We start from the raw sequence: 24,704 nt of genomic DNA, 5'->3' as shown, positions 1-24,704 counted from the left end.
TTGATACATTGGCAATAATTTCTGATCAAATCCCACAGCCCTCTGCATCTCTGGCCATTTCCTCTACTGCCCATTTCTCTTGCTTGACAAGTCACGTACACACTTTTTTATTATTATTATTAATTTTTTAAGAAAATTTTCTTTTACAAATTTAAATAACACATTTCATATCCACTATAATACAAAATTCTTTTGGACTTCCCCCCGCTCCCTCCACAATCCTCATAATTTTAAATTTATTTCACATTTCCTTTATAATTGTATTGCCAGTTAATTAATCTTTACAGCTCTTATCCCTCTTACAATACCCTTTCTCGTCACAAAGCCTCTTTAAATCCAACTAGCGTTGTCTGTTCATCACAAATATTTTCCAGATAAATCGTAAACTTTCTCCAGTCCTGTGTGAACTTGTGATCTTTCTGATATCTAATTAGAAGTCACGTACACACTTAAGACAGGCAGGCGTCCTGGGTCATCAAAGACAGTGGGCAGATTCTTTGATGTAGCTTTTCTGATATGTTAATCTTAGGTTGTTAATCTTAGGGCCAGGAAACAGGTCTCACATGAAGGTGACAATGATCGCTGGTCTCCTGGCCATCCTTCTTATCATGTGTATTGATTGTTTATGACCTCCGGGGTTCTTGAATGCACTCCTTTGTAGTTTTCATTCATTTACCCCAAAATATGCATGCTTAACTAATGTTTGTAGTTTAACTTTGTCCCCATGTGGGGTTTGTTGAAATGCTCAGAAGAAATCTGATTGGTTCTTACGAACACTCTGTAAAAAGTTCTTTTGTGAATAAAACAACCTGGGCCGAGGGGTGGAGAGATCAGACATTATTATACGCACCTTTCCCAGAGTCTTGCTGGTTCAAGCATCTGTGTGTATTCTTATTAATCAGAGTTCTTTAATCCTTCCTTTACTTTGGGAACGCCTCAGTAAAGGTTTTTGAGATGAAATGTTTGTGAAATGCTTTGAAAGGTAGGGCATCAATTCTGGGCATCAGGTTATAGTTGAACTTTGATGTCCGTCCTTAACTGTTGACATGCAGTTAATATCTGGGGGCATTTGATAACTGACCGTCAGTGATTCTCAGCATTCAAGGCTGGTTCTTGCCAACTCATAACATTTGGTTTCCATTTCAGCCTCAGTCCAAGGCCGGACGCAAACCCAGGCGGAGGAGAGACTCTTCAAACACCTTTTCAATGCATACAACAAGTGGTCCCGGCCAGTCCCCAACACCTCTGATGTCGTTATTGTCAGGTTTGGGCTGTCCATTGCTCAGCTGATTGACGTGGTATGTGTCCCAAGCCGTGTCACACACACACACACACACACAGCAGCTGCAGAGAAATGCTTCCCCTATAGTGATATTGGAAGAGGCAATGTGAAAATGAGTGTGGGGGGGAGAGAAAAATAAAGACTTACCCATTCAGAGTGAGGGTTTTCCCACCCTCACTCTGAACTGGCTTCGTGATGGCATGCAGCCCAATCTGATGTATGTGTTGTTTTTTCCTTTTCTAGATGACTATGCTGCATAAAAACGTTATGTGTTGGGATAGATATGTATTGAAGAAACTGCATCTGGCTGCAGTTGACAGGAAGTAGACAGAGAGAGATTGCCCTTCAGATGGAAAGCAAGGCCAGTTTGAAGTGATAACCTTGTTCTCAGATATCAAGAAACAGGCCCGTAGAGCTCCTCACTCTGGTTTAAGAGGAGTACATGTGCGAACACAAACATAGGGAGTTGCCTTCTACTAAATCAGACCGTTGGCCCCCTCTATTCTAGTATCGACTATATATTCACTGGTCTTCAAGCTGGTCTTTGACCGTAATAAATTATCTATCTAATTATCTATCTATCACTGGTCTTCCACTTGTTCTGACTCATCTTTGCAAGTCTTCCTTCCAGATCCTGAGGGCAGAACCTGGTTCCTTCTGCATCCAAAGCAGCTGTTCCGCCACTGAGCTTTGGCTGAGCGTACGGTCCCCATACCATTGTAATAGCAAATCTCCCTCTTTTCAGGCCTGGATGCAGTGAGAGCAGAGGACTCTGGTCCCAGATGACCTCTTTAATTAATATTCATCTGGATTTCTTTGTGGGGAGGTTACATAATGTGGCTCACATTCCCCCATAATTTCCCTTGCTGCAGAAAAGGCATTTTCGCCTTTTTTTGGAACAGGCTTTGATGCACAGGTGCCAAATCCACTTCAACAGGCAACCTGAATTGGCTGGTTTGTGATTTACAGTGGTGCCTTGGTTCTCAAACTTAATCAGTTCCGGAAGTCCGTTCCAAAACCAAAGCGTTCCAAAACCAAGGCACACTTTCCCATAGAAAGTAATGCAAAACCGATTAATCTGTTCCAGACTTCTAAAAACATCCCCTCAAACAGCAATTTAACATGAATTTTACTATCTAATGAGACCATTGATCCATAAAATGAAAGCAATAATCAATGTAGTGTACTATAAAATAAATAAGACAGGATTGTAGATGATAAAAATTAAAATTATTTTTTCCCCCTTACCTGCACTGATGATAGTCATTGTTTGGATGAGGCGTTTTTATCCATTTCCACAGTCACACAATCAATCAATCAATCAATCAATCAGTAGCTGAACTGGATTCCGCACAGTCACAAAAACAAATGAACAGAAAAAGCTTCAAAAACAAAAACGCAAAATAAATAGCAAAAACAAAAGCACCAAACTTAATCCGTTCTGGAAGCCAAAATGTTCAAAAACCAAGGCGCAATTTCTGATTGGGGCAGGTGCCTCGGAAACAATAGCCGACAGCCGCTTCGGAGGTTCGGCTTCCAAAAAAACATTTGAAAACCTGAACACTTACTTCCGGGTTTTCGGTGTTTGGGAACCAAGGTGTTTGAGAACCAAGGCGTTTGAGAACCAAGGTACCACTGTAATCCCATCCACAAAATAGAGACAACAGTTTCTGTTTGCACCTTTGTGTTTCTTTCAAACAACCTCTCTCTCTCTCTCTCTCTCTCTCTCTCTCTCTCATTGTCTGCAAATCTAGGATGAGAAGAATCAAATGATGACCACAAACGTTTGGCTCAAGCAGGTAAAGCGCGATGGGAGTTAAAGGCAGGGAGCGCAACGCAAACTCTAGCAAAGTTTTGGGGGTGTAGAGACGGAAGGGACACAGGGGTCCTTATCTCCAACCCTTTCCAATGCAGGAATAAATATATACCGTATTTCTCTGTGTATAAGACGGTGCTTTTTGCTTTTAAAAATTAGGCAAAAATTGGATCTTGTCTTATACATGGATAGTGAATGCAGAGGGGGGATGCGAGATTGATGGCAGCAGCAAGCAGGAGATTGACAGCGGCGATAGGGCGAGTGATTGGTGGCTGCACCAAGGCCTGCTGGCGATTGGCTGCGGCTGCGGCAATTGGGCAGGCGACTGGTGGCTGCGCCAAGTGGGCGGGTGGGCTGCGAGCTGGCAGACAATTGGCAGCTGCGGCAAGGTGTGCGATTGGCAGTGGCTGTGGCAAGTGATTGGCAGTGGCAGGTAGGCGGGTGAGCAATTGGCGGAAGTGACCTCCCTCCCCCCCCCCAAAGCTAAACAACTAATTTCTGAATTTTGGGTTTTAAAAAATAGGAGTCGTCTTATACACGGAAAAATACAGTACAGTCATACCTCTTGTTACGTTCGGTTCAGGTTACATTCTTTCAGGATACATCCCGCTGCAACCCGGAAGTAACAGAATGGGTTACTTCTGGGTTTCGCTGCTCACGCATGCGCAGATGCTCAAAATGACGTCACACACATGCGCAGAAGCGGTGAATTGTGACCCACGCACAAGCAGATGCGGTTTGCGTTCTGCTTATGTTGCGAACGGGGCTCCGGAATGGATCCCATTTGCAACCAGCGGTACCACTGTAATAATAATAATAATAATAATAATAATAATAATAATAATAATAATATAGTATTTATACCCTGCCCATCTGGCTGAGTCTCCCCAGCCACTCTGGGCGGCTCCCAATCAATGTTAAAAACAATACAGCATTAAATACTGTATTTTTTGCTCTATAAGACTCACTTTTTCCCTCCTAAAAAGTAAGGGGAAATGTGTGTGCGTCTTATGGAGCGAATGCAGGCTGCGCAGCTATCCCAGAAGCCAGAACAGCAAGAGGGATTGCTGCTTTCACTGCGCAGCGATGCCTCTTGCTGTTCTGGCTTCTGAGATTCAGAATATATTTTTTTTCTTGTTTTCCTCCTCCAAAAACTAGGTGCGTCTTGTGGTCCAGTGCGTCTTATAGAGCGAAAAATACGGTATTAAAAACGTCCCTAAACAGGGCTGCCTTCAAATGTCTTTTAAAGATAGGATAGCTGCTTATTTCCTTGACATCTGGTGGGAGGGCGTTTCACAGGGAGGGCGCCACCACCGAGAAGGCCCTCTGTCTGGTTCCCTGTAATCTCACTTCTCACAATGAGGGAACTGCCAGAAGGCCCTCGGTGCTGGACCTCAGTGTCCGGGCAGGACAATGGGCGTAGAGCCACTCCTTTAGGTATACATGACCGAGGCCGTTTAGGGCTTTCAAGGTCAGCACCAACACTTTGAATTGTGCTCGGAGACGTACTAGGACACTGTACTCTAACACTGAGCCCAACACAGGGTTTACTTTTTGCCAGGTCTTATTCAAGGCTCTCACAATGCAACTTGGTGTCAAATAAGGAACTGGAAGCAAGCCCTGTAGGTAAAGCATGAGACTCTTAATCACAGGGTTGTGGGTTCGATTCCCATATTGAGCAAGAGATCCCTGCATTCTAGGAGACTGGACTAAATGACCCTTGTTGTCTCTGCCAGCTCTACAGTTCAACAATGATTAACTTCAGCCTTGTAGAGATGGCCCCCTAGACCCCCACACCTTGAAGCTTCCAGCCATGGAAAACTATTGGCCTGGGGGTCTTAAGCTGAGTAGCTGTTATCCTTACCTTTCCCGCCCCTCCCTGGCCACAGTGATCCATGCGACGGTCACCTCCAGGCTTGACTACTGTAATTCGCTCTACGTGGGGCTGCCCTGGAAGCTGTCCCAGAAACTCCAGCGGGTGCACAATGCTGCAGCGAGGCTCCTCACGGGGTCCCTGCCATGGGAGCATATTCACCCAGTGCTTTACCAGTTGCACTGGCTCCCGGTGGAGTACAGGGTCAGGTTCAAGGTTCTGGTTTTGACCTTTAAAGCCCTCCACGGCCTAGGACCCTCGTCCCTACGGGACCGCCTCTCCCGGTATGCCCCACGGAGAGCCTCAAGGTCCATAAACAGCAACACCCTAGTGGTCCCGGGCCCTAAGGAAGTTAGATTAGCCTCAACCAGAGCCAGGGCCTTTTCAACACTGGCCCCGGCCTGGTGGAATGCTCTGCCTCATGAGACCAGGACCCTGCAGTATCTAATTTCTTTCCACAGAGCCTGTAAGACTGAGCTGTTCCGCCTGGCCTTTGGCTTGGAGTCAATTTGATTCCCTCCCCCTCTTTCTTTTTTCCTTTCTCCTCCTGTGATGAGGCTGCATTTTAATGTTTCAATGTTTTAATGTTGTATTTTAATCTTGTTTTTAAGTTGTATTCATTCAACTTGTTTTTATTGTTGGTTGATAGCTGCCCTGAGCCCGGCCTTGGCTGGGGAGGGTGGGGTATAAATAAAATTTATTATTATTATTATTATTATTATTATGATGATGCCCCCCTCTCCTGTGCCCCTCTTATGAAGGTTGGCATTAAGGCTGCAAGACTGAATTCAACAGGACGTTCTGAGTAGACATAGTTAGGCTTTGCAGCCTTAGTCCACTAAAACAGTGTTAATTAACTTATTTTTTAATAACTAAGAAAGTTAATAAACGGAAAGAAGATGAAGTCCCTATCAGAGAAGAACGGCAGATTAAGGTGATGGATTATGCCAAAATGGCTAAAATGACTGAAAGAAACAGAAATCAGGAAGACCAAACTTTTAATAAGGAATGGGGGAAATTTATAACCTATTATCCTAAAAGGTGCAGGAGGAAATGATTAACAATAGGACCCACAAAGGGGAGGAGGGAAGTCCAAGAGATTATTTGGAATCTTGTTTCTATGTTGTACGTTCGATATGTGACGGCAAAGTTTTAATCTGAAAAACCAAAAAAATAAGTGTATCCAAAAAAAGTGAGGAAGTTGATAAATGTGTGCTTCAATGTGAAGAATATGCACATCTCAGAAGTGAATAATGAGCCCAGGATTGTTTCCTTGCCGCCAGGAATGGAATGACTACAAGCTGCAGTGGAACCCAGTGGATTTTGACAACGTCACTTCCATCCGAGCGCCTTCTGAGATGATCTGGATCCCAGACATTGTGCTGTATAACAAGTAGGTGCTTGGGCCAATGGGGAACGGGGTTGGGGGGCAGCTCATTGATTCAACAACGCCCCTTAAAAATATGCCGCGGGAAGTCCTTGTTCATTCAGCACATCGTTAAACTATGGAACTCACTGCCACAGGGAGTTAGTGATGGCCAGAAACCCAGATGGCTTTAAAAGAGGAAGAGCCAATTTCGTGGAGGAGGAGAGGGCTATGGATAGCTATGGGAGGGAGAAATGCTTCTGGAGACCAGTTTCTGGAAACCACAGTAGTAGCTCACCACCAGTCAAGCACATAGGAAAAGCCCTGCGAGATCTAGTCCAGCACCCTCTTCTGCCATTGGCCACACAGATGCCATAAAGGGAAGCCTGCAAGCTGGACCCAACACTATGGGAATGTCCAGGGAGGCAGGAGAGGACATATTGTTTAATTATATCCTTTCCAACTTGTGTTAACAAGTTCTACAATATAGCAGAGTAACATTCCCCTTTTTAAACTTGCCCAGCGGATAGTGTTTGCCAGGCTTGTATAAGCCTCTAAAGTAAGTTTCCTTGGTAATTCACCTTTAAAGGTCAAGGGACCCCTGACCATTAGGTCCAGTCGTGGCCGACTCTGGGGTTGCGGCACTCATCTCGCTCTATTGGCCGAAGGAGCCGGCGTACAGCTTCTGGGTCATGTGGCCAGCATGACTAAGCCGCTTCTGGCGAACTAGAGCAGTGCACGGAAACACCGTTTACCCTCCTGCCAGAGCGGTCCCTATTTATCTACTTGCAGTCTGACATGCTTTCGAACTGCTAGGTTGTCAGGAGCAGGGACCGAGCAACGGGAGCTCACCCCGTCGTGGGGATTCAAACTGCTGACCTTCTGATCGGCAAGCCCTAGGCTCTGTGGTTTAACCCACAGCACCACCCGCATCCCTAATTCCCCTTTAGTCCCTCCTTAAAAGAAATAGACATGACACAGTCTTCTATAATAGAGTTTACTCACTCACTTCTATAAGTGCAGTAGAGTGTGTGTGTGTGTGTGTGTGTGTGTGGCAACTCCACTTTTTAAAAATGTGCGAGAAATGCATTATGCTCTGTCGAAGGGCAGCCTTGTGGGGAGATGCTCAGTCTGTGCACATGGAAGAAGTACCTGCTATTATGACTTCTTGCGCAAGCAGTGTCCCAATAATGGCTTCGTTCCATTGGCTGGTGTTCTGCTGCCATCCAGTGGTACTTTACGAAAATATTTCAGACCAAAGGGGACTTCTCAATCTGTCTTCCATCCACCCAAAGATAAACCACATCAAAAGTCCCAGCAAAGGCCAGCTAAATAAACAGCATCCTCTGTATCTACTAGGCTAGTTATCACTTTAGCAAAGAAACAAGTGAGGTTAATCGCTGGGTGTTTGGTTGCTAATAATAACATAATAAGCCACCTTTGCTGTGGCGGCAACCTGCACCTCCATGGAAAGGGAGGCATCGAAGGTTACACCCAAGCTCTTGACAGAAGGCGCTGGCACTAATTGAGCCCCCGCAAGAGATGGGAGTTGGCGCCCCAACCCCATATCATCCCGACCCAGCCAGAGGACCTCTGTCCTCGAAGGATTTAATTTCAACCGGTTCCCACGCAGCTATCCAGCCACAGCTTCCAAGCATCTGGTCAGTGTGTTCAGGGCCGAGTCGGTGTGGCCATCCATCAACAGATAGAGCTGAGTGTCATCAGCATATTGGTGACAGCCCAGCCCAAAGCTCCAGACAATCTGGGCAAGGGGGCGCATAAAGATATTGAAAAGCATCGGGGAAAGGATTGCGCCCTGCGGCACTCCACGCACCAAGGAGTGCCACGGCGACAACTCCCTCCCTAGTGCCACCCTCTGTCCCCGACCTGAGATAAAGGAGAGCAGCCATTGTCGGACTGTGCCCTGAATCCCCACATAAGCGAGGCAATGGTCTAAAAGTTTGTGATTGACCATGTCGAAGGCTGTTGACAGATCTAAGAGAATCAGCAGTCCCGACCCGCCTCGATCCAGTTGTCTGCGGAGATCATCTGTTAGGGTGACCAACGCCGTCTTGGTCCCATAACCAGGGCAAAAGGATCTGATTTCTTTCCGCAGGGCCTGTAAGACAGAGTTGTTCCACCTGGCCTTTGGCTTGGAGCCAGTTTGATTCCCTCCCTCTCTTTCTTTTTTCTTTTCCTTCTCCTCCTGCAAGGAGGCTACATTTTAATATTTTAATGTTTCAATATTTTAATGTTGTATTTTAATGTTGTTTTTAAGTTGTAATCATTCAACTTGTTTTTATTATTGCTTGTAAGCCGCTCTGAGCCCGGCCTTGGCTGGGGAGGGCGGGGTATAAATAAAAATTATTATTATTATTATTATTATTATTATTATTATTAAAAGCCAGACTGAAATGGATCCAGAGCCGATGTTTCATCCAGAAACCTACCAAGCTGTTCGGCAACCGCTCTGAAGTATAAGCCAAGAAAGGATAGGAAGAATGAAATAAAGAAAGAAATGTAGAGCGGAATAAGTATTGTATATAAGGCAGCAGGGAATTGATGGGGGGGGATCATGATTTTAAGGAGGAGAAGTAAAATTGCTTAGAAAAGTTTATAAATTGGATTTTGTGTTAAGTTTATAAAACCAATCAAAATCATATGTTAGAAATAATAGATTTCCTACCCCCATAACCCCTCTCTCTGTGGGATGTAATATAAGCAGTCAAGTACAACATTTCCTGTTTCTTAGAGTGGACACGCAGGGGAATGTTGCTCCAGCCAGGAGGACTTCCTGTCACACCTGGTCTGGAGCACCCCCGCCGTGTGACCAGGTAGATGGGTGTGACCCTGGCAAACCCTATAAAAGGGCTGGTCACGCAGCCATCTACCCCCCCCTTCGATTTATTCCATCTTGATGTATTTTGCTGTCTGCTGGTCCTCAGCCAGCAGCACATGGGCTCATTTCCCTACATGGGATAAACTCACACTCTCTTCTGTAACTACAAGCTAAAGTCCGCCTTCAGGGAACCTACTGTGAACTGAATGTGAGTAAACTTCTTATTACTTTTAAAAGAAGACTGTTGTGCCTTTATTCTTTTTAAGAGGGATCAAAGGGGAATTTACCAGGATCAAACCCAATCTGGACAAGCCAGACTGGATTGCTTAAATAAAGAGATTCAAATGAATCTACCAACTAGCTTCTTGCAATATACTGGAGAATGTACAGTGGTACCTCAGGTTACAGACGCTTCAGGTTACACACTCCACTAACCCAGAAATAGTGCTTCAGGTTAAGAACTTTGCTTCAGGATAAGAACAGAAATCGTGCTCCAGCGGCTCGGCAGCAGCGGGAGGCCCCATTAGCTAAAGTGGTGCTTCAGGTTAAGAACAGTTTCAGCTTAAGAACGGACCTCCGGAACGAATTAAGTACTTAACCCGAGGTACCACTGTACTATGCTACTGAGTCACTAGCGTGAGTTAGGAAGGATAATATTTACGTAATCAATATATTTCTCCTACTATGGAGCGGCAAGGATCCTAATTGCTAAAAACTGGAAAAAAGAAACTGTGCAAACAGAAAATGAATGGCAAGACAAACTGTTAGAGCATATTGAATTGGCTAGATTAGCAGAGGCAATTAGAGATCACACTAGACAAGAGTTTAAAAAAGCATGGGGGAAATTCAGAGAATACTTCACAAAACAGTGCCCTAAAATACATACCTGGACTTATTTTGATAAATGTCTGCAGGAGACTTTGTGGATATTTAAGTTCCTAAACATTAGGAAGAACTTCCTGACAGTAAGAGCTGTTCGACAGTGGAATTTGCTGCCAAGGAGTGTGGTGGAGTCTCCTTCTTTGGAGGTCTTTAAGCAGAGGCTTGACAACCATATGTCAGGAGTGCTCTGATGGTGTTTCCTGCTTGGCAGGGGGTTGGACTCGATGGCCCTTGTGGTCTCTTCCAACTCTATGATTCTATGAAGTTATAATTAGAAAAATCTTAATAATTACTTGTAAGAAGAAGTAAATAAGGAGGCCAGATACTGGATAAAGGAAGTCTTTTATTTGGTTGTTTGTATTGTTGTATGTTATGCTTATTGTATGTTATGGTCATGTTTAATGAGGATGGATTTTTGTATTGGGGGGTTATGTTATGTTGTAAATAAAATTTCCAATAAAAAATTATAAATACATATTTCTCCTACTATCCACAACATTCCCACACTCTTCTCTCTGTTGTTCCTACAGTGCCGACGGGGAGTTTGCCGTGACGCACATGACGAAGGCTCACCTCTTCTCCAACGGCAGCGTGAAGTGGACCCCTCCGGCCATCTACAAGAGCTCCTGCAGCATTGACGTCACCTTCTTCCCCTTTGACCAGCAGAACTGCAAGATGAAGTTCGGCTCGTGGACGTACGACAAAGCCAAGATTGACCTGGAGAGCATGGAGCGGCAGGTGGACCTCAAGGACTACTGGGAGAGCGGAGAGTGGGCCATCATCCATGCCGTGGGCACTTACAACACCAAGAAGTACGACTGCTGCACCGAGATCTACCCCGACATCACGTACAGCTTCGTCATCCGCCGACTGCCCCTCTTCTACACCATCAACCTCATCATCCCCTGCCTCCTCATTTCTTGCTTGACCGTCCTGGTCTTCTACCTGCCCTCCGACTGCGGGGAGAAGATCACCCTCTGCATCTCCGTCCTCCTGTCCCTCACAGTCTTCCTCCTCCTGATCACCGAGATCATCCCGTCCACCTCCCTGGTCATCCCTCTGATCGGAGAGTACCTCCTCTTCACCATGATCTTCGTGACGCTCTCCATCGTCATCACGGTCTTCGTCCTCAACGTCCATCACCGCTCGCCCAGCACCCACAAGATGCCCCAGTGGGTCCGCGCCGTCTTCCTAGACTTCATACCCAGGTGGCTCTTCATGAAGAGGCCCCCGGTGCTGACGACGGGGCTCAGGGTGGCCAGCGAAGAGGTGATCGGGCAGTACGACGTGCCTCCGGCAAATCTGAGCACCTCCCGGTGCTGGCTGGAGACAGACGTGGACGAGAAGTGGAACGAAGACGACGACGACGGTGGCGGCAGCGAGGAGAGGCGGAGGGCCGGTCGCCTGCCCCTCCAAGGCACCTGCCCCCACCATTGCCTCCAGTACCGGTACACCTGCGCCCGGCACCTGGGGAGGGGCTTCGTGGAACTGGTCCGGCGCCCGGCCACCAAAACGGAGAACCCAACATCCTCTGAGCAGGGGCTGCAGCTGTCTCCAAGCATCTTGAAAGCCCTGGAAGGGGTGCACTACATCGCCAACCACCTGCGGGCCGAGGATGCTGATTTCTCGGTGAGTTGTTGACTCTGGGAACCGAAAAGCTACCTTGTGGGGTTAGTACCCAGGATCCCACCCCCCCAGGCCCACTATTGTTTTATTGTTTTTAATACTTGATTGGGAGCCGCCCAGAGTGGCTGGGGAGACTCAGCCAGATGGGCGGGGTATAAATAATAAATTATTATTATTATTATATTATTATTGGGTTCGTAACACAAGCAAACAGTTCCCTCTAGAAGTCAGAAACAGGGTTTCGTGGCGGCAGCGTCCGCCCTGAGGCGTTCCCAAAGTAAAGGAAGGATTGAACTCTGATTAATAAGAATGCACACAGAGGCTTGAACCAGCAAGACCCTGGGAAGGGTGCGTATAATAAGAATTCCTGTCCACCCTCTGGCCCAGGTCGTTTTATTCACAAAAGAACTTTTTGCACTGTGTTCATAAGAACCAATCAGATTTCCTTTGAGCATTTCAACAAACCCCACGTGGGGACAAAGTTACACTACAAAAGCTAATTAAGCATGCATAAAAGGTAAAGGGACCCCTGACTGTTAAGTCCTCTCGCAGACGACTCTGGAGTTGCGGTGCTCATCTCGCTTTACTGGCCAAGGGAGCTGGCGTACAGCTTCCGGGTCATGTGGCCAGTATGACTAAGCCGCTTCTGGCGAGCCAGAGCAGCAGCGCACAGAAACGCCGTTTTATCTTCCTGCCGGAGCGGTACCTATTTGTCTACTTGCACTTTTGTGCTTTCAAACTGCTAGGTTGGCAGGAACAGGGACCAAGCAACGGGAGCTCACCCCGTTGTGGGGATTCGAACCGCCGACCTTCTGATTGACAAGTCCTAGGCTCTGTGGTTTAGACCAGAGCACCACCTGCGTCCCAATTAAGCATGCATGCATACTTCTGGGGTAAATAAAACAGAACTACAAAGGAGTGCATCCAGCAACTCCGGAGATCATAAACAAGCAATATATGGCAAGGAGGATAGGGATCTTTATGACCTTCATGTGAAAGTCTGCTTCCTGGCCCTAAGGTTAACATATCAGAAAGGCTACATCAAAGACACTTGCCCACTATCTTTTATGGCCCAGGATGCCTGGCCCAGGGAGGGTGCCACCACTGAAAAGGCCCTCTGCCTGGTTCCCTGTAGCTTTGCTTCTCGCAATGAGGGAACCGCCAGAAGGCCCTCGGAGCTGGACCTCAGTGTCCGGGCAGAACGATGGGGGTGGAGATGCTGCTTCAGGTATACAGGTAAAGAGACCCCTGTAGGAAAACTCTTGAACAATCTGCTAGATGTCCTGTTTCAGGGCCCAAAGGGATGTCCAGGCTGCTGAAGGAGGTGTGACTTCATGGTTTCTCCTATACTTGCAGGTGAAGGAAGACTGGAAGTACGTTGCCATGGTGATTGACCGCATGTTCCTCTGGATGTTTGTCATTGTCTGCTTGCTGGGGACGATTGGCCTCTTCCTCCCACCTTTCCTGGCGGGGATGATCTAGGAAGGTTGGTGTGTCTAAAATTCCCCTACAAACTCACCCGCCTGCCGTGCGGCTCCAGCAAAAGCGTAGCCATCCAGATTCTGGACAATTTCAACTCAGAAGCACCTGTCTACCCAGGAATCTTACTTAGCATTGCATTCTTTCTTAGCTGAACCAGTTTTTACAAATCAGTAGGGACTGGGGACTTGAACTTTCTTCCAGATTGAACTCGTCTGCCATTATTATTCAGCGAGGTCAGAGCAAAATGCCTGTTGTTATGACAGGCTGTGTGTGAAACGAGGCTTTGCAAATGGCGAGAACCGCAGAGTTTTGCATGGGAAGATAGCAAAGGCGTGAAATCAGGGATGCTGTTAGGATAGTGGCGAAAACCCTCTCCCCACTGCCTGGCGGCTGCAACCAATAATAATCGACCTTGTTTCTATCAGCTTAGCCCCGCCCCCTTCATCTGCATAGACCTGCTCTGGGTTCTATTCCTTGGTCACACTAGAGTGTGACGGAACGTTCAGAAATGGCATTTATATAGAAATTAATGGCATTGATCCATTGTAAATGTGGGTCGCTTCCAGATGACCTATTTATCGAGCATTCGGAACGATTTGTTTGCACAGAGTTTGCAGGAAGATGACACAACTTTGCATCAAGCGATGGCCATCTCACCCGTTCTGGTGCGATTCCACGCCACTTTCCTTACTGCAAAAAGTCTGTTCCTTTTTTGAAGCAGGTTTGCAGCACAGGAGTCCCAAATCCCCTTTAATTGTGCCCTCCCTGAATTTGCTGGTTCGCAATCGACTCCCACCTGCAACCTGAGAGCCCCCTTCGTATTGACTACTGGTGCTGTGAAAAGTCCCAGACAATTCGGTTATGCCTACCTTGGTGCCAGTTTTTGGACTGGAGCCACATTGGGCGACGTCTGATGTGCAGCTCACATGTCACAGCACTCAACCAATAGTTGAAGCTCAGAGGGGCAAGACAGAAAAAGTCCTAGCGGGAACTTCCCCCATCAGCTTTGCAAGGAAGGATAAACCCTCTGGACTGAAGAGCTAAAAGCCTCCCCTTGTCTTTTGCGATTTAGCCACTTGCCGAATTCCTGCATTGAGGGGGGTCAGACTAGATGACCCCTGGAACCCCTTCAAACTCTGCAATTCTATGGTTCTATCTCAGGGTGCAAAGGGGGAGGGAAACCACGCTTTCTGGGAAGTGAATATTCCTTTTTGACTTTGCCCCCTGCCCCATGCGTTCTTGCAGGCAGGCTCCATTCTGCCCCAGGCCTTGACAGCTTGCCAGGACAGTCCCCTTGTCTAAGGAATGTGGACTTTGGGGTGACGTGTGGCGGGGAGAGTCCACAGCTGAGATGCTCCTGTCTGGGATGAGTGTGAGCCAGGTTGCTGACTGCAGAACCAACTTGCAAACCGCGGACCTGTTCACCGCAGCATGGTCTGGAGACAGAATAAATTTTTTAAAACCGACTTTTGGAGTTTTCTTGGGTGTGTGTGTGTAAAATCATAGGGGCTGGGTTTTCATTCCTTCTACATAACACATTACCTCCCACCTGTGGTCGTTTCCAAAGGATGCTTCCCCAACCTGGTGCCCTCCAGACCCGTTGGGTTATGGCTCTCATCAGCCCTCAACATAGATGCTGTTAGGTGTGAGCCGGCAGTAAATCAGTAACTTTTTACTTTTAACTTTTCACTGCCGCACAGCCATCTAAGTCCCCTGGGGTTTTCTCAAGCAATCGGAGACTATTCTTGTGCGTAGCCAACCTTTCCTCCACCCTCTTCATACCTCTTCTGGTTCTGGGAGACAAGCAGGAAGGGGAGTTTGTCGCAGCAGCAGGAAGGAGAACCCCAAGGGACTAGCAGCCTCGAAAATAAGGGATCAGCAGCCAAAATAAGGGATTTTCAGAGCACATTTATGTTCAGCTTCTGAGCCCCTCCGAGCCAAAGGCAGAAAGCCCAGCCAGCAGCCAAACAAAGCCTCAAGCGGTGGTTCCCACAGCGCAGCAACCCGGCAAAGGGGATGCAGCAAGGGAAACCACCGTCACCTCTCCGCTGGGAAGCGCTGAGCAAAGGCGAGTCCCCAGGCAAAGCGGCCAATTTGATCGGCACAAGGCATGCAAGCTCCACCCCCCAGTCGCTCTTAGACTCCTTATTGGGTGAGCAATGCAGCCAAGCAACACCGTTGGAGCCTCCCTCCTCCCTGGCCGGCAGGGAGGGAGGGAGGGAGAGGAGCTGCTTCCTTTGAAACCCGAGAAATTTAAGGGACATCATCAATAAGGGACAGCAGTGGGACACGGTGCTGGGATAAGGGACTTTCCTGCCAAATAAGGGATGGTTGACAGCTATGTCACCAGCCTGACTCATCTCTGTTTCTTGGCCTCCCTCTTCTGCCTCTTCTGCTTCATTTTCTGCCTCCGATTCCGGACTTCTCTCTGTCGCAGACTCTCCCAGCTCACTAAGCCCTGTTGCCTCTCCAGCTTCCAATACCTCCTCTTCCAGTCTTCTCCCTCTGGCCGCTCATTGTTGACCCACTACGAATCCCCAAGCCTCCAAGCCTCCTTCCCTGGTGGGGTTCACCAGCCTGCCACCATTCCTCTGCGTCCAACCAACCCATGGCACATGAAGTAGCAACCACCAGCTGCTCCAGACATCTTCTAAAGACTAAAGCACCTAGGGGTTGGTTAGGCCCCTGCCAAGGGCCCAGGCATCTTTGAAAATCACGCCTCTTCAATTCTGGTGCAGAGTGGCTAGGAATCTACCTGCCCATCCATGAGCTCCCCGGGACACCCTTTGTGGTCAGGTGAGGAGCACAGGTTCGTCTGGGTGCCTCGGTGGATGCCAAGAACCTCAGGTGCTGGTTTTGACCTTCAAAGCCCTATGCGGCCTAGGACCCACGTACCTATGGGACCGCCTCGCCTGGTATGCCCCATGGAAGACCTTAAGGTCCACAAATACAGTGGTACCTCGGGTTACATACGTTTCAGGTTACAGACGCCGCTAACCCAGAAATAATACCTCGGGTTAAGAACTTTGCTTCAGGATGAGAACAGAAATCGTGCTCTGGTGGTGTGGCAGCAGCAGGAGGCCCCATTCACTAAAGTGGTGCTTCAGGTTAAGAACGGACCTCCAGAATGAATTAAGTACGTAACCAGAGGTACCACTGTAACAACATGTTGGAGGTCCCAAGTCGCAAGGTAGTTAGATTGGTCTCAGCTAGGGCCAGGGCCTTTTCAGCACTGGCCCTGACGTGGTGGAACGCTCTGTCCCAAGAGACAAGGGCCCTGCAGACTTGACATCTTTCCGCAGGGCCTGCAAGACAGAGCTGTTCCACCTGGCCTTTGGTTTGGACTCAGTCCGACCCTTATGTTTCCCTCCCCTTATGGTCTTGATCTATGGGCTACTTTTAAAATGAGGCTGCATTTTAAATTGCATTTTAACCTGTATTTTAAATTGGTGTTTTTTCCCCTATTATGTTTTTACTGTAATTTTACTGGCATTAGCCACCCTGAGCCCTGCTCTGGCCGGGGAGGGTGGGGTATAAATAAAATTTATTATTATTATTATTATTATTAGATGCCCTGTGAGGTCCCCTTCCCGATCAGTGGGGGGTACTATTAGGAATGTGAGTTGAATGCCCCACGAGGCTTGGAGGGAAAGAAGATGGAGAGAGTGGGGAAGAGCTATAGGAGGAGGAAAAGGGAGGGAGGGAGGAGGCAAAGGGGAAAGCAGTGAGTGGAGGAAGGAAGGGAGGCAATCAGGCAGACAGATTGATGGAGCAGCCCCAGCCATGATGGCCATGAAGACACTGGCAGAGTGATGGAAAGCAAACTATATGAGTTTCTGGTCCATGGACTTTGGAGACGCACAAACACCTCCTTGTCAAATAATAATAATAACAATTTATTATTTATACCCCGCCCATCTGGCTGGGTTTCCCCAGCCACTCTGGGCGGCTTCCAACTGAATATTAAAAACAGTACAGCATCAAACATTAAAAACTTCCCTAAAGAGGGCTGCCTTCAGATGACTTTTAAAAGTAAAATAGTTGTTTATTGCTTTGACATCTGCTGGGAGGGTGTTCCACAGGGCGGGCGCCAGGCCCTCTGCCTGGTTCCCAAAGGCGCAACAGAGCCTAAATATGCCTCTGCTGAGATCCAGGGTGGTGTAGTGGTTAGATCTGGTTTCTTTCCGCAGGGCCTGTAAGACAGAGTTGTTCCGCCTGGCCTTTGGCTTGGAATCAACTTGATCCCCTCCCCCTCTTTCCTTTTTCCTTTCTCCTTCTGTGACGGAACTCCTATTTGGGGACTTCCCTGGCTTTTTTCTGGCCCACGTAGGACCAGTCTGGATAGTTGGCCTTGGGGAAGACTTGACGTTTTCATCCCCAGAAAGTTTTTGATTTGCGTTTCCACTGAAACAAGGCTGCATTTTAATGTTGTATTTTAATCTTGTTTTTAAGTTGTATTTTAATCGATTGTTTTTATACATGGTGTTAGCCGCCCTGAGCCCGGTCTTGGCTGGGGAGGGCGGGGTATAAATAAAATTATTATTATTATTATTATTATTATTATTAGAGTGTCAGGCGAGGACCTGTGAGACACGGGTTCAAATCCCCACTCCCTGTAGTGACCTTGGGCCAGTCACTCGCTGGCAGCCTAACGTACCCCATAGGGCTTTTGTGAGGATAAAATGGGGAGGTGGAGAGATTTGAAATCCCTGGACGAAAGGTGGGATATTTGGTTGGCTGGCATCTGTCTGTCTCGGGAGACAATGGAAGAGTGTGCCTTTGCGGGTAAGAAGGCAATGCAATAAATAAGTACCGTATTTTTTGCTCTATAAGACTCACTTTTTCCCTCCTAAAAAATAAGGGGAAATGTGTGTGCGTCTTATGGAGCGAATGCAGGCTGCGCAGCTATCCCAGAAGCCAGAACAGCAAGAGGGATTGCTGCTTTCACTGAGCAGCGATCCCTCTTGTTCTGGCTTCTGAGATTCAGAATATTTTTTTTCTTGTTTTCCTCCTCCAAAAACTAGGTGCGTCTTATGGTCTGGTGCGTCTTATAGAGCGAAAAATACGGTAAGCAAACAAGCTGGGAACGTCAGGGATTGAATTTGGAGACTCCAGGACATAATAAACTCTCTTCTGCTTCTGAACTGTGGCCCCCGATCACCGGATCATTACCTTGCCAAGCTCCTCAAGAATAGAAAGCTCTGATGAAGAAACAGATCAGCAAAAGCATGTTGTACCTCATTTATCTCAGGCAAAACAATGGCTTTGTTATGATGAATGACAAAAGCCATAAAACGGTACAATTTTCAGGTCAAAAAAACCACATATCAAACAGAGAGATTCCTGCTGCTGTTGCCGTTTTAACACACAAATATAATATTACAAAGAAGCTGAGGCTGGCCATACTGGCCCGGCCTGTTTCTTAGGTACAAAAGTAAAACAAGAATCGAAATTCCAGGAAGGGATTCAATATTATGGGAGTTTCAAAAAATACATTAATGGCTTTTCGTCCTCCCAGACCTGGGCGTTTCCAGCAAAACTTCCATCCCAGGAGCAAAATTTGAGCCCCAACATTGTCAGGGCGTGTTTAATTTCAAACCCTGCCACAGAAGGACCAAAACCTCCCATTTAAGCTCTGACTCAGTGGCAAAGATTCAGTCTTCACAGCATCAAATCTCTAATCTGTGTTTGCAGGTGGTGTTGAGTCTGCACCTGTCTCCCCCGTCAATAATCTGCATTGTTGCTTGGAATTGTAATTGGAGCTATCAATATAAAATGCCCCCAAGTGAGTTTTGCTGAACTTTTAAGACTAACAGATTTATTATGGCCTAGGCGACTCCAGACATGAAAGCTGGTGTCTGCATCAGCCTGCTACAGTGCAATCTACTCAGAAGCCCCAGTGACTTCAGTAGCACTTACTCCCAGGTAAGTGCACAGAGGATTGGAGCCAGAATACTTGAGATCCCTCAAAGTTCCCTGTTTGGTGTTTTTTGTTTTTGCTAGAACAGGAAACTTTTAAAGTCTCCTCCATTTGGAGAGACATTGAAGCTCCATCCCAAATTCAACTCCTATCACTTATAAAAATCTAGCGCTTACGTTATGATCAGCAGCCAGATTTGTAATAGAAATCATTAAAAGTTCCTTATCAGGAGGCATGGTTGACTAATGCATGGAATATGGCTTTATCTGAAAGTCTGGTCAGACGTAGAAGGGTAGTCTGTGGCAAAGCTAAATCAAATAGTTTTTATGAGGATTGTTCTTCATTTCTGGATTATATAAATAGGGAGAACAAGGTGGGGTTACACAGAACCATCTTTAAGATTTTACAACATGGAACTGCTTTTCTGCAATTTGCTTTTCATAGCAATCATGCCATGTGCGGTTCTGTTGTGGATTACACTGTTATGTGTTGGTTGGTACATACCTTCGTGACAAATCCATTTTTTTAAAAAGAGCCCCTTTTGGATCTCCATCGTTCAGAGGGAGACGTGTTCAAACTCCACCCCAAATTCAAAGGAATTTGGCCTATGAGAGAGAAGTGAGAGTATTTCCCCCTCTGGGGTGGGAGGTTGCGCATACAGTTCGTACATGGCCATTAAATAAATGTTTCTATACAATGTACAAAGACACGAGACAGCCTCCTCTAAGGGCCACCTTGGGAATGTCCCTCACTAACGTGACCTAGCAAGCTTTTTCTCCCAGGACTGGGTCTTCAGGACCCTCGGGAGAAACCTGGAAGTGGCCTGGCTTGCCACCATCCCTCTGGCTTATCCGGAGAAGGGCGGCAGTGAGGTTCGTGGGTCGCCCCACTGCTCCCCGCCTTTGACCCCCTTCACCAATGAGACACCTTGGCACCAGAGATACTGGCAAAGAAATCAGACTGTACACAGCGACGCCTGCACACCTACAGGCATGGGACCCTACTGGTACAGGCTCAGGACCCCTTGACAGGTCTAAACTGCCCCCCTAGGACTGGGGTCCTGCGTCCCCCTTAGCAGCATGATCTATGGGGCAGAGGAAGGAAGTCCCTCCCCTGCCTCACACGCAGATGGCTCTCCCCAGAGTCTCTTCTCCTTCGTTCTCGGAAGACAGACGCGACGAAATCAAAGACACGAGCGTGTTGCGGCAGGGCAGAGGTGGAGACAGCGCAGGGAAGCTTGGAGGGGGCAACGTATCCATTCATCTTTTAAAAAGGAAGCCAGCCCTCTGGGTCACTCAAAGGAGACCTTCACTAGGTTGGCTCGCATCCTGGCTTGGTCCACAGCGTCCAGGAGGTTCTTGGCGTCCACGGCCAGAGTGTGCGAGGCGGCCAGCATCTGACGCTTGCACTCATCGCTCAGGGACGTCATGGCATTCTGCTGAGCCAAGCGCATCTTGTTGATCAGTTCGGCAAGGTCCTTGTTGAGGAGCTTCTGGGTGCCTTCAATCTGCCGGGGAAGAGCACAGACAGACAGACAGACAGAAGGACAAAGACACGGATAAGCAGCAGGTTAACTCCAACAACTTGCGAAAGCACTGTTCACACCACTTATAAACGCCATCTCCAACTCCTCAAAACATTCCATCAATGGTGTCTCCGGAAATTTGTACACATCACTTGGGAAGACAGGTGAACTAATGCCAGTGTGCAGTGGTACCTTGGGTTACATACGCTTCAGGTTACAGAGGCTTCAGGTTACAGACTCTGCTAACTCAGAAATAGTACCTCAGGTTAAGAACTTTGCTTCAGGATGAGAACAGAAATCGTGCTCCGGCGGCACGGCGGCAGCAGGAGGCCCCATTAGCTAAAGTGGTGCTTCAGGTTAAGAACAGTTTCAGGTTAAGAACAGACCTCCAGAATGAATTAAGTTCTTAACCCGAGGTACCACTGTACTGGAAGAAGCAAAGATCAGCAGTGTCAAAGCAATGATTCTTCAACATCAACTTCGTTGGACTGGTCATGTTGTGCAGATGCTTGATTATCGTTTTCCAAAGCAACTACTCTATTCTGAACTTAAGAATGGAAAGCATAATGCTGGTGGTCAGCAAAAGAGATTTAAAGACTCTCTCAAGGCAAATCTTTAAAAATGTAGTAAAAACACTGACAACTGTCTTATGAAGCGAAAAATACAGTATATATACTGCAAATTGCTTTGAGACTTTTTTGGGGTAGTACTGCAATTACAGTATATATACCATATTTTTCCCTTCATAAGACACACTTTTTTCTTCCTAAAAAGTAAAGGGAAATGTCTGTGCGCCTTATGGAGCAAATGCGTGGTCCCTGGAGCTGAATTGCCCGGGGCAAAAAGCTGATCATGCTTGTCAGGGGCTCAGGAGCAGAGGCACAGGGGAGAGAGGAAATGGAGAGCGAAGGGGAAGAATCTGAGGGCAGCGTAGGGGAGTATGACAGTGGCACGAGAGATTCCATGAGCTTCTCCAGCGAATCAGAAGATTCCCAGAGGGGGGCGCCGAGGGCCAGGGCAAGGGGGGTCCCAGGGGGGATGCACCAGAAGCAAGGGGCCAGCGGGGACTCCCAAAGCAGCAGCGGGAGATCAGGACCAGCTCCCCCACCAGAGCGTAGTGGGGGGGAAGAGTCCCATGTATCAGGGCCAGCGTCTCCTCCAGCAGGGAGAGAAGATGAGTCAGGACTGACCACGCCTCTATCGGAGAGTGAGGGAACGGAGGGGAAGTCAGATCCAGCTAGCCCCCCCGAAGGGGGAAGCAGTGACAGGAGCAGTGTAACGGTCAGGAGAAAGGTTGCCGGCTGGGCGCGCGCGCCAAGTTCGAATGTACAGGCGCGCGGGACAGCAGAAAACCCGGATTGGGAACCAGGTCCTAAAGCCCGCCGGAGGGAGGGGGAAGACTCAGGGGACTCAGCGTCAGAAGAGTCTAGAAAGGGCAAGACCCCAGCGGACAGGCGGACCCAGAGGAGGAAAGAGCAAAGGAAGAGGTGGAGCAAGGCTAGAGTCTTAAACTGGTGTCTGGGGGGAGGAGATTCAGACGGAGCTTCAGCGGTCTAGAGTTTGAGACGTAGAGCTGCGCGCCGCGGCTTTGAAATCGAAACTGCACTTCAATAAAGACTTTTGTATATAACAACGAACTGGCGTTGGTCCTTTGTGAGCTGGGACCTCGGGCAGCTCTGACGATGCTTTTTTTGAAAAAAGAGGGAAGTGGGTGTTGAAACAAAGCCACTGATCGGCAAGCGACCGGGAGCGAGATAAGGGATGCTAGCAATAAAGGAGGCTGCCTGGTAGGGGGGAGGTAAAGACTGCAAACTTGCAAAGGGGGGAAATAGGAAGACTAAAGCAACGAGGAGAGAAATTAGAAGAAAAGGAGGAGCAAAAAACTGCTCCAGCTAAGGAAAAGACACTAAGGCAAACAAGAGGGAAGGGAGTGTTGAAAGGAAGCAGCTCATCGGTAAGCTATCGGGAGAGGTATAAGGGACGCTAGAGATAAAGGAGGTTGCCTGGGAGGGGGAGGTAAAAGCACATGGATCCTCAGGATTTTTGCATTGGGTCACCCCAAATTCACCATCAGATCACATAGCATGTCCATGGCTACAGCATGCACCCAAAAAATCATGCACCCACTGTTGCGTGGGGCCGCAATGGCGCAAAAACATGGTTACAAAGCATGGGTCCACATGGATCCTCAGGATTTTTGCATTGGGCTACCCCAAATTCTACAAGGTAGGCTCAAACAGTATGTGGACCGAGAACTCCCAGAAGTGCACTTGCCGATCGAAAGGTCGGCAGTTCGAATCCCTGCGGCGGGGTGCGCTCCCGCTGCTCGGTCCCAGCGCCTGCCAACCTAGCAGTTCGAAAGCACCTCCGGGTGCAAGTAGATAAATAGGGACCGCTTACCAGCGGGAAGGTAAACGGCGTTTCCGTGTGCGGCTCTGGCTCGCCAGAGCAGCGATGTCACGCTGGCCACGTGACCCGGAAGTGTCTCCGGACAGCGCTGGCCCCTGGCCTCTTAAGTGAGATGGGCGCACAACCCCAGAGTCTGTCAAGACTGGCCCGTACGGGCAGGGGTACCTTTACCTTTACCTTTACTGTATTATGGAGAAAGCTAGAGAGTTCCAGAAAGACATCTACTTCTGCTTCATTGACTATGCAAAAGCCTTTGACTGTGTCGACCACAGCAAACTATGGCAAGCTCTTAAAGAAATGGGAGTGCCTGATCACCTCATCTGTCTCCTGAGAAATCTCTATGTGGGACAAGAAGCTACAGTTAGAACTGGATATGGAACAACTAATTGGTTCAAAATTGGGAAAGGAGTACGACAAGGCTGTATATTGTCTCCCTGCTTATTTAACTTATATGCAGAATTCATCATGCAAAAGGCTGGGCTGGATGAATCCCTAGCCAGAATTAAGATTGCCAGAAGAAATATCAACAACCTCAGATATGCTGATGACACAACCTTGATGGCAGAAAGTGAGGAGGAATTAAAGAACCTTTTAATGAGGGTGAAAGAGGAGAGCGCAAAATATGGTTTGAAGCTCAACATCAAAAAAACGAAGATCATGGCCACTGGTCCCATCACCTCCTGGCAAATAGACGGGGAAGAAATGGAGGCAGTGAGAGATTTTACTTTCTTGGGCATCATGATCACAGAAGATGGTGACAGCAGCCACGAAATTAAAAGATGCCTGCTTTTTGGGAGAAAAGCAATGACAAACCTAGACAGCATCTTAAAAAGCAGAGACATCACCTTGCCAACAAAGGTCCGTATAGTTAAAGCTATGGTTTTCCCAGTAGTGATGTATGGAAGTGAGAGCTGGACCATAAAGAAGGCTGATCGCCGAAGAATTGATGCTTTTGAATTCTGGTGCTGGAGGAGACTCTTGAGAGTCCCATGGACTGCAAGAAGATCAAACCTCTCCATTCTTAAGGAAATCAGCCCTGAGTGCTCATTGGAAGGACAGATCGTGAAGCTGAGGCACCAAGACTTTGGCCACCTCAGGAGAAGAGAAGACTCCCTGGAAAAGACCCTGATGTTGGGAAAGACAGAGGGCACAAGGAGAAGGGGACGACAGAGGACGAGATGGTTGGATAGTGTTCTCGAAGCTACCAGCATGAGTTTGACTAAACTGCGGGAGGCAGTGGAAGACAGGAGTGCCTGGCGTGCTCTGGTCCAGGGGGTCACGAAGAGTCGGACATGACTAAATGACTAAACAACAACAACAACAACAAACCCCAAACTCACTGTGGGACTATTGTCCTTTGTTCTTTTTCTCTTTGCTGTCTGATGCTAGAGAGAGAGGGAGCCATGTTGCAGTGCTCCCTGTGTGTTTATATGTAAATAAAGTAGATTAGCCAAAATGCTGAGTTGCTGAGGTCTGCCACACATGATGCACAAACTCTGCGGATCCCTAAGTGTGCCAGCGTTGGTTGGCATCGGTCACTGTGATGTTCGGGCTGAAGAAAGCTTCTGAAGCTCCTGAACGATCGACCAGGAGGGAGAGAACATGCCAGTTGGGCAGGTGTCTCTGCCGGGGTCCTACTTGAGTGTAGGCTGAGCTCCTGACAAGGGAATGGTCTGAAGACGAG

At 47.8% G+C, this 24,704-nt stretch overlaps 2 protein-coding genes and 1 long non-coding RNA gene across 12 annotated transcripts in view; 2 read left to right on the top strand and 1 right to left on the bottom strand.

Moving 5' to 3' along the window:
* The window catches only part of CHRNA2 (cholinergic receptor nicotinic alpha 2 subunit), a 38,682-nt gene extending 25,282 nt beyond the window's left edge, over positions 1 to 13,400 (top strand). For both annotated transcript variants that reach the window (XM_079968772.1, XM_079968771.1), the window contains exons 3-7: positions 1,147 to 1,298; positions 3,037 to 3,081; positions 6,255 to 6,364; positions 10,589 to 11,687; positions 13,041 to 13,400. In XM_079968772.1, the coding sequence (XP_079824898.1) occupies positions 1,147 to 1,298; positions 3,037 to 3,081; positions 6,255 to 6,364; positions 10,589 to 11,687; positions 13,041 to 13,166 (1,532 nt within the window). In that variant the 3' untranslated portion in view covers positions 13,167 to 13,400. The remainder of the gene's footprint in view (positions 1 to 1,146; positions 1,299 to 3,036; positions 3,082 to 6,254; positions 6,365 to 10,588; positions 11,688 to 13,040) is intronic.
* LOC307212000 overlaps positions 1 to 24,704 on the top strand; it is a 284,098-nt gene that overhangs the window by 154,665 nt on the left and 104,729 nt on the right. The gene's annotated exons all lie outside the window — the stretch shown is intronic.
* The window catches only part of PTK2B (protein tyrosine kinase 2 beta), a 128,197-nt gene continuing 121,886 nt past the window's right edge, over positions 18,394 to 24,704 (bottom strand). For all 7 annotated transcript variants that reach the window (XM_079968507.1, XM_079968508.1, XM_079968509.1 and 4 more), the window contains one exon: positions 18,394 to 20,593. In XM_079968507.1, the coding sequence (XP_079824633.1) occupies positions 20,378 to 20,593 (216 nt within the window). In that variant the 3' untranslated portion in view covers positions 18,394 to 20,377. The remainder of the gene's footprint in view (positions 20,594 to 24,704) is intronic.

The sequence above is a fragment of the Podarcis cretensis genome (assembly GCF_951804945.1).
Source record: "Podarcis cretensis genome assembly, chromosome: 3".
NCBI classification, from domain to species: Eukaryota; Metazoa; Chordata; class Lepidosauria; order Squamata; family Lacertidae; genus Podarcis; species Podarcis cretensis.
This window is presented reverse-complemented; position numbering and strand designations above follow the sequence as displayed.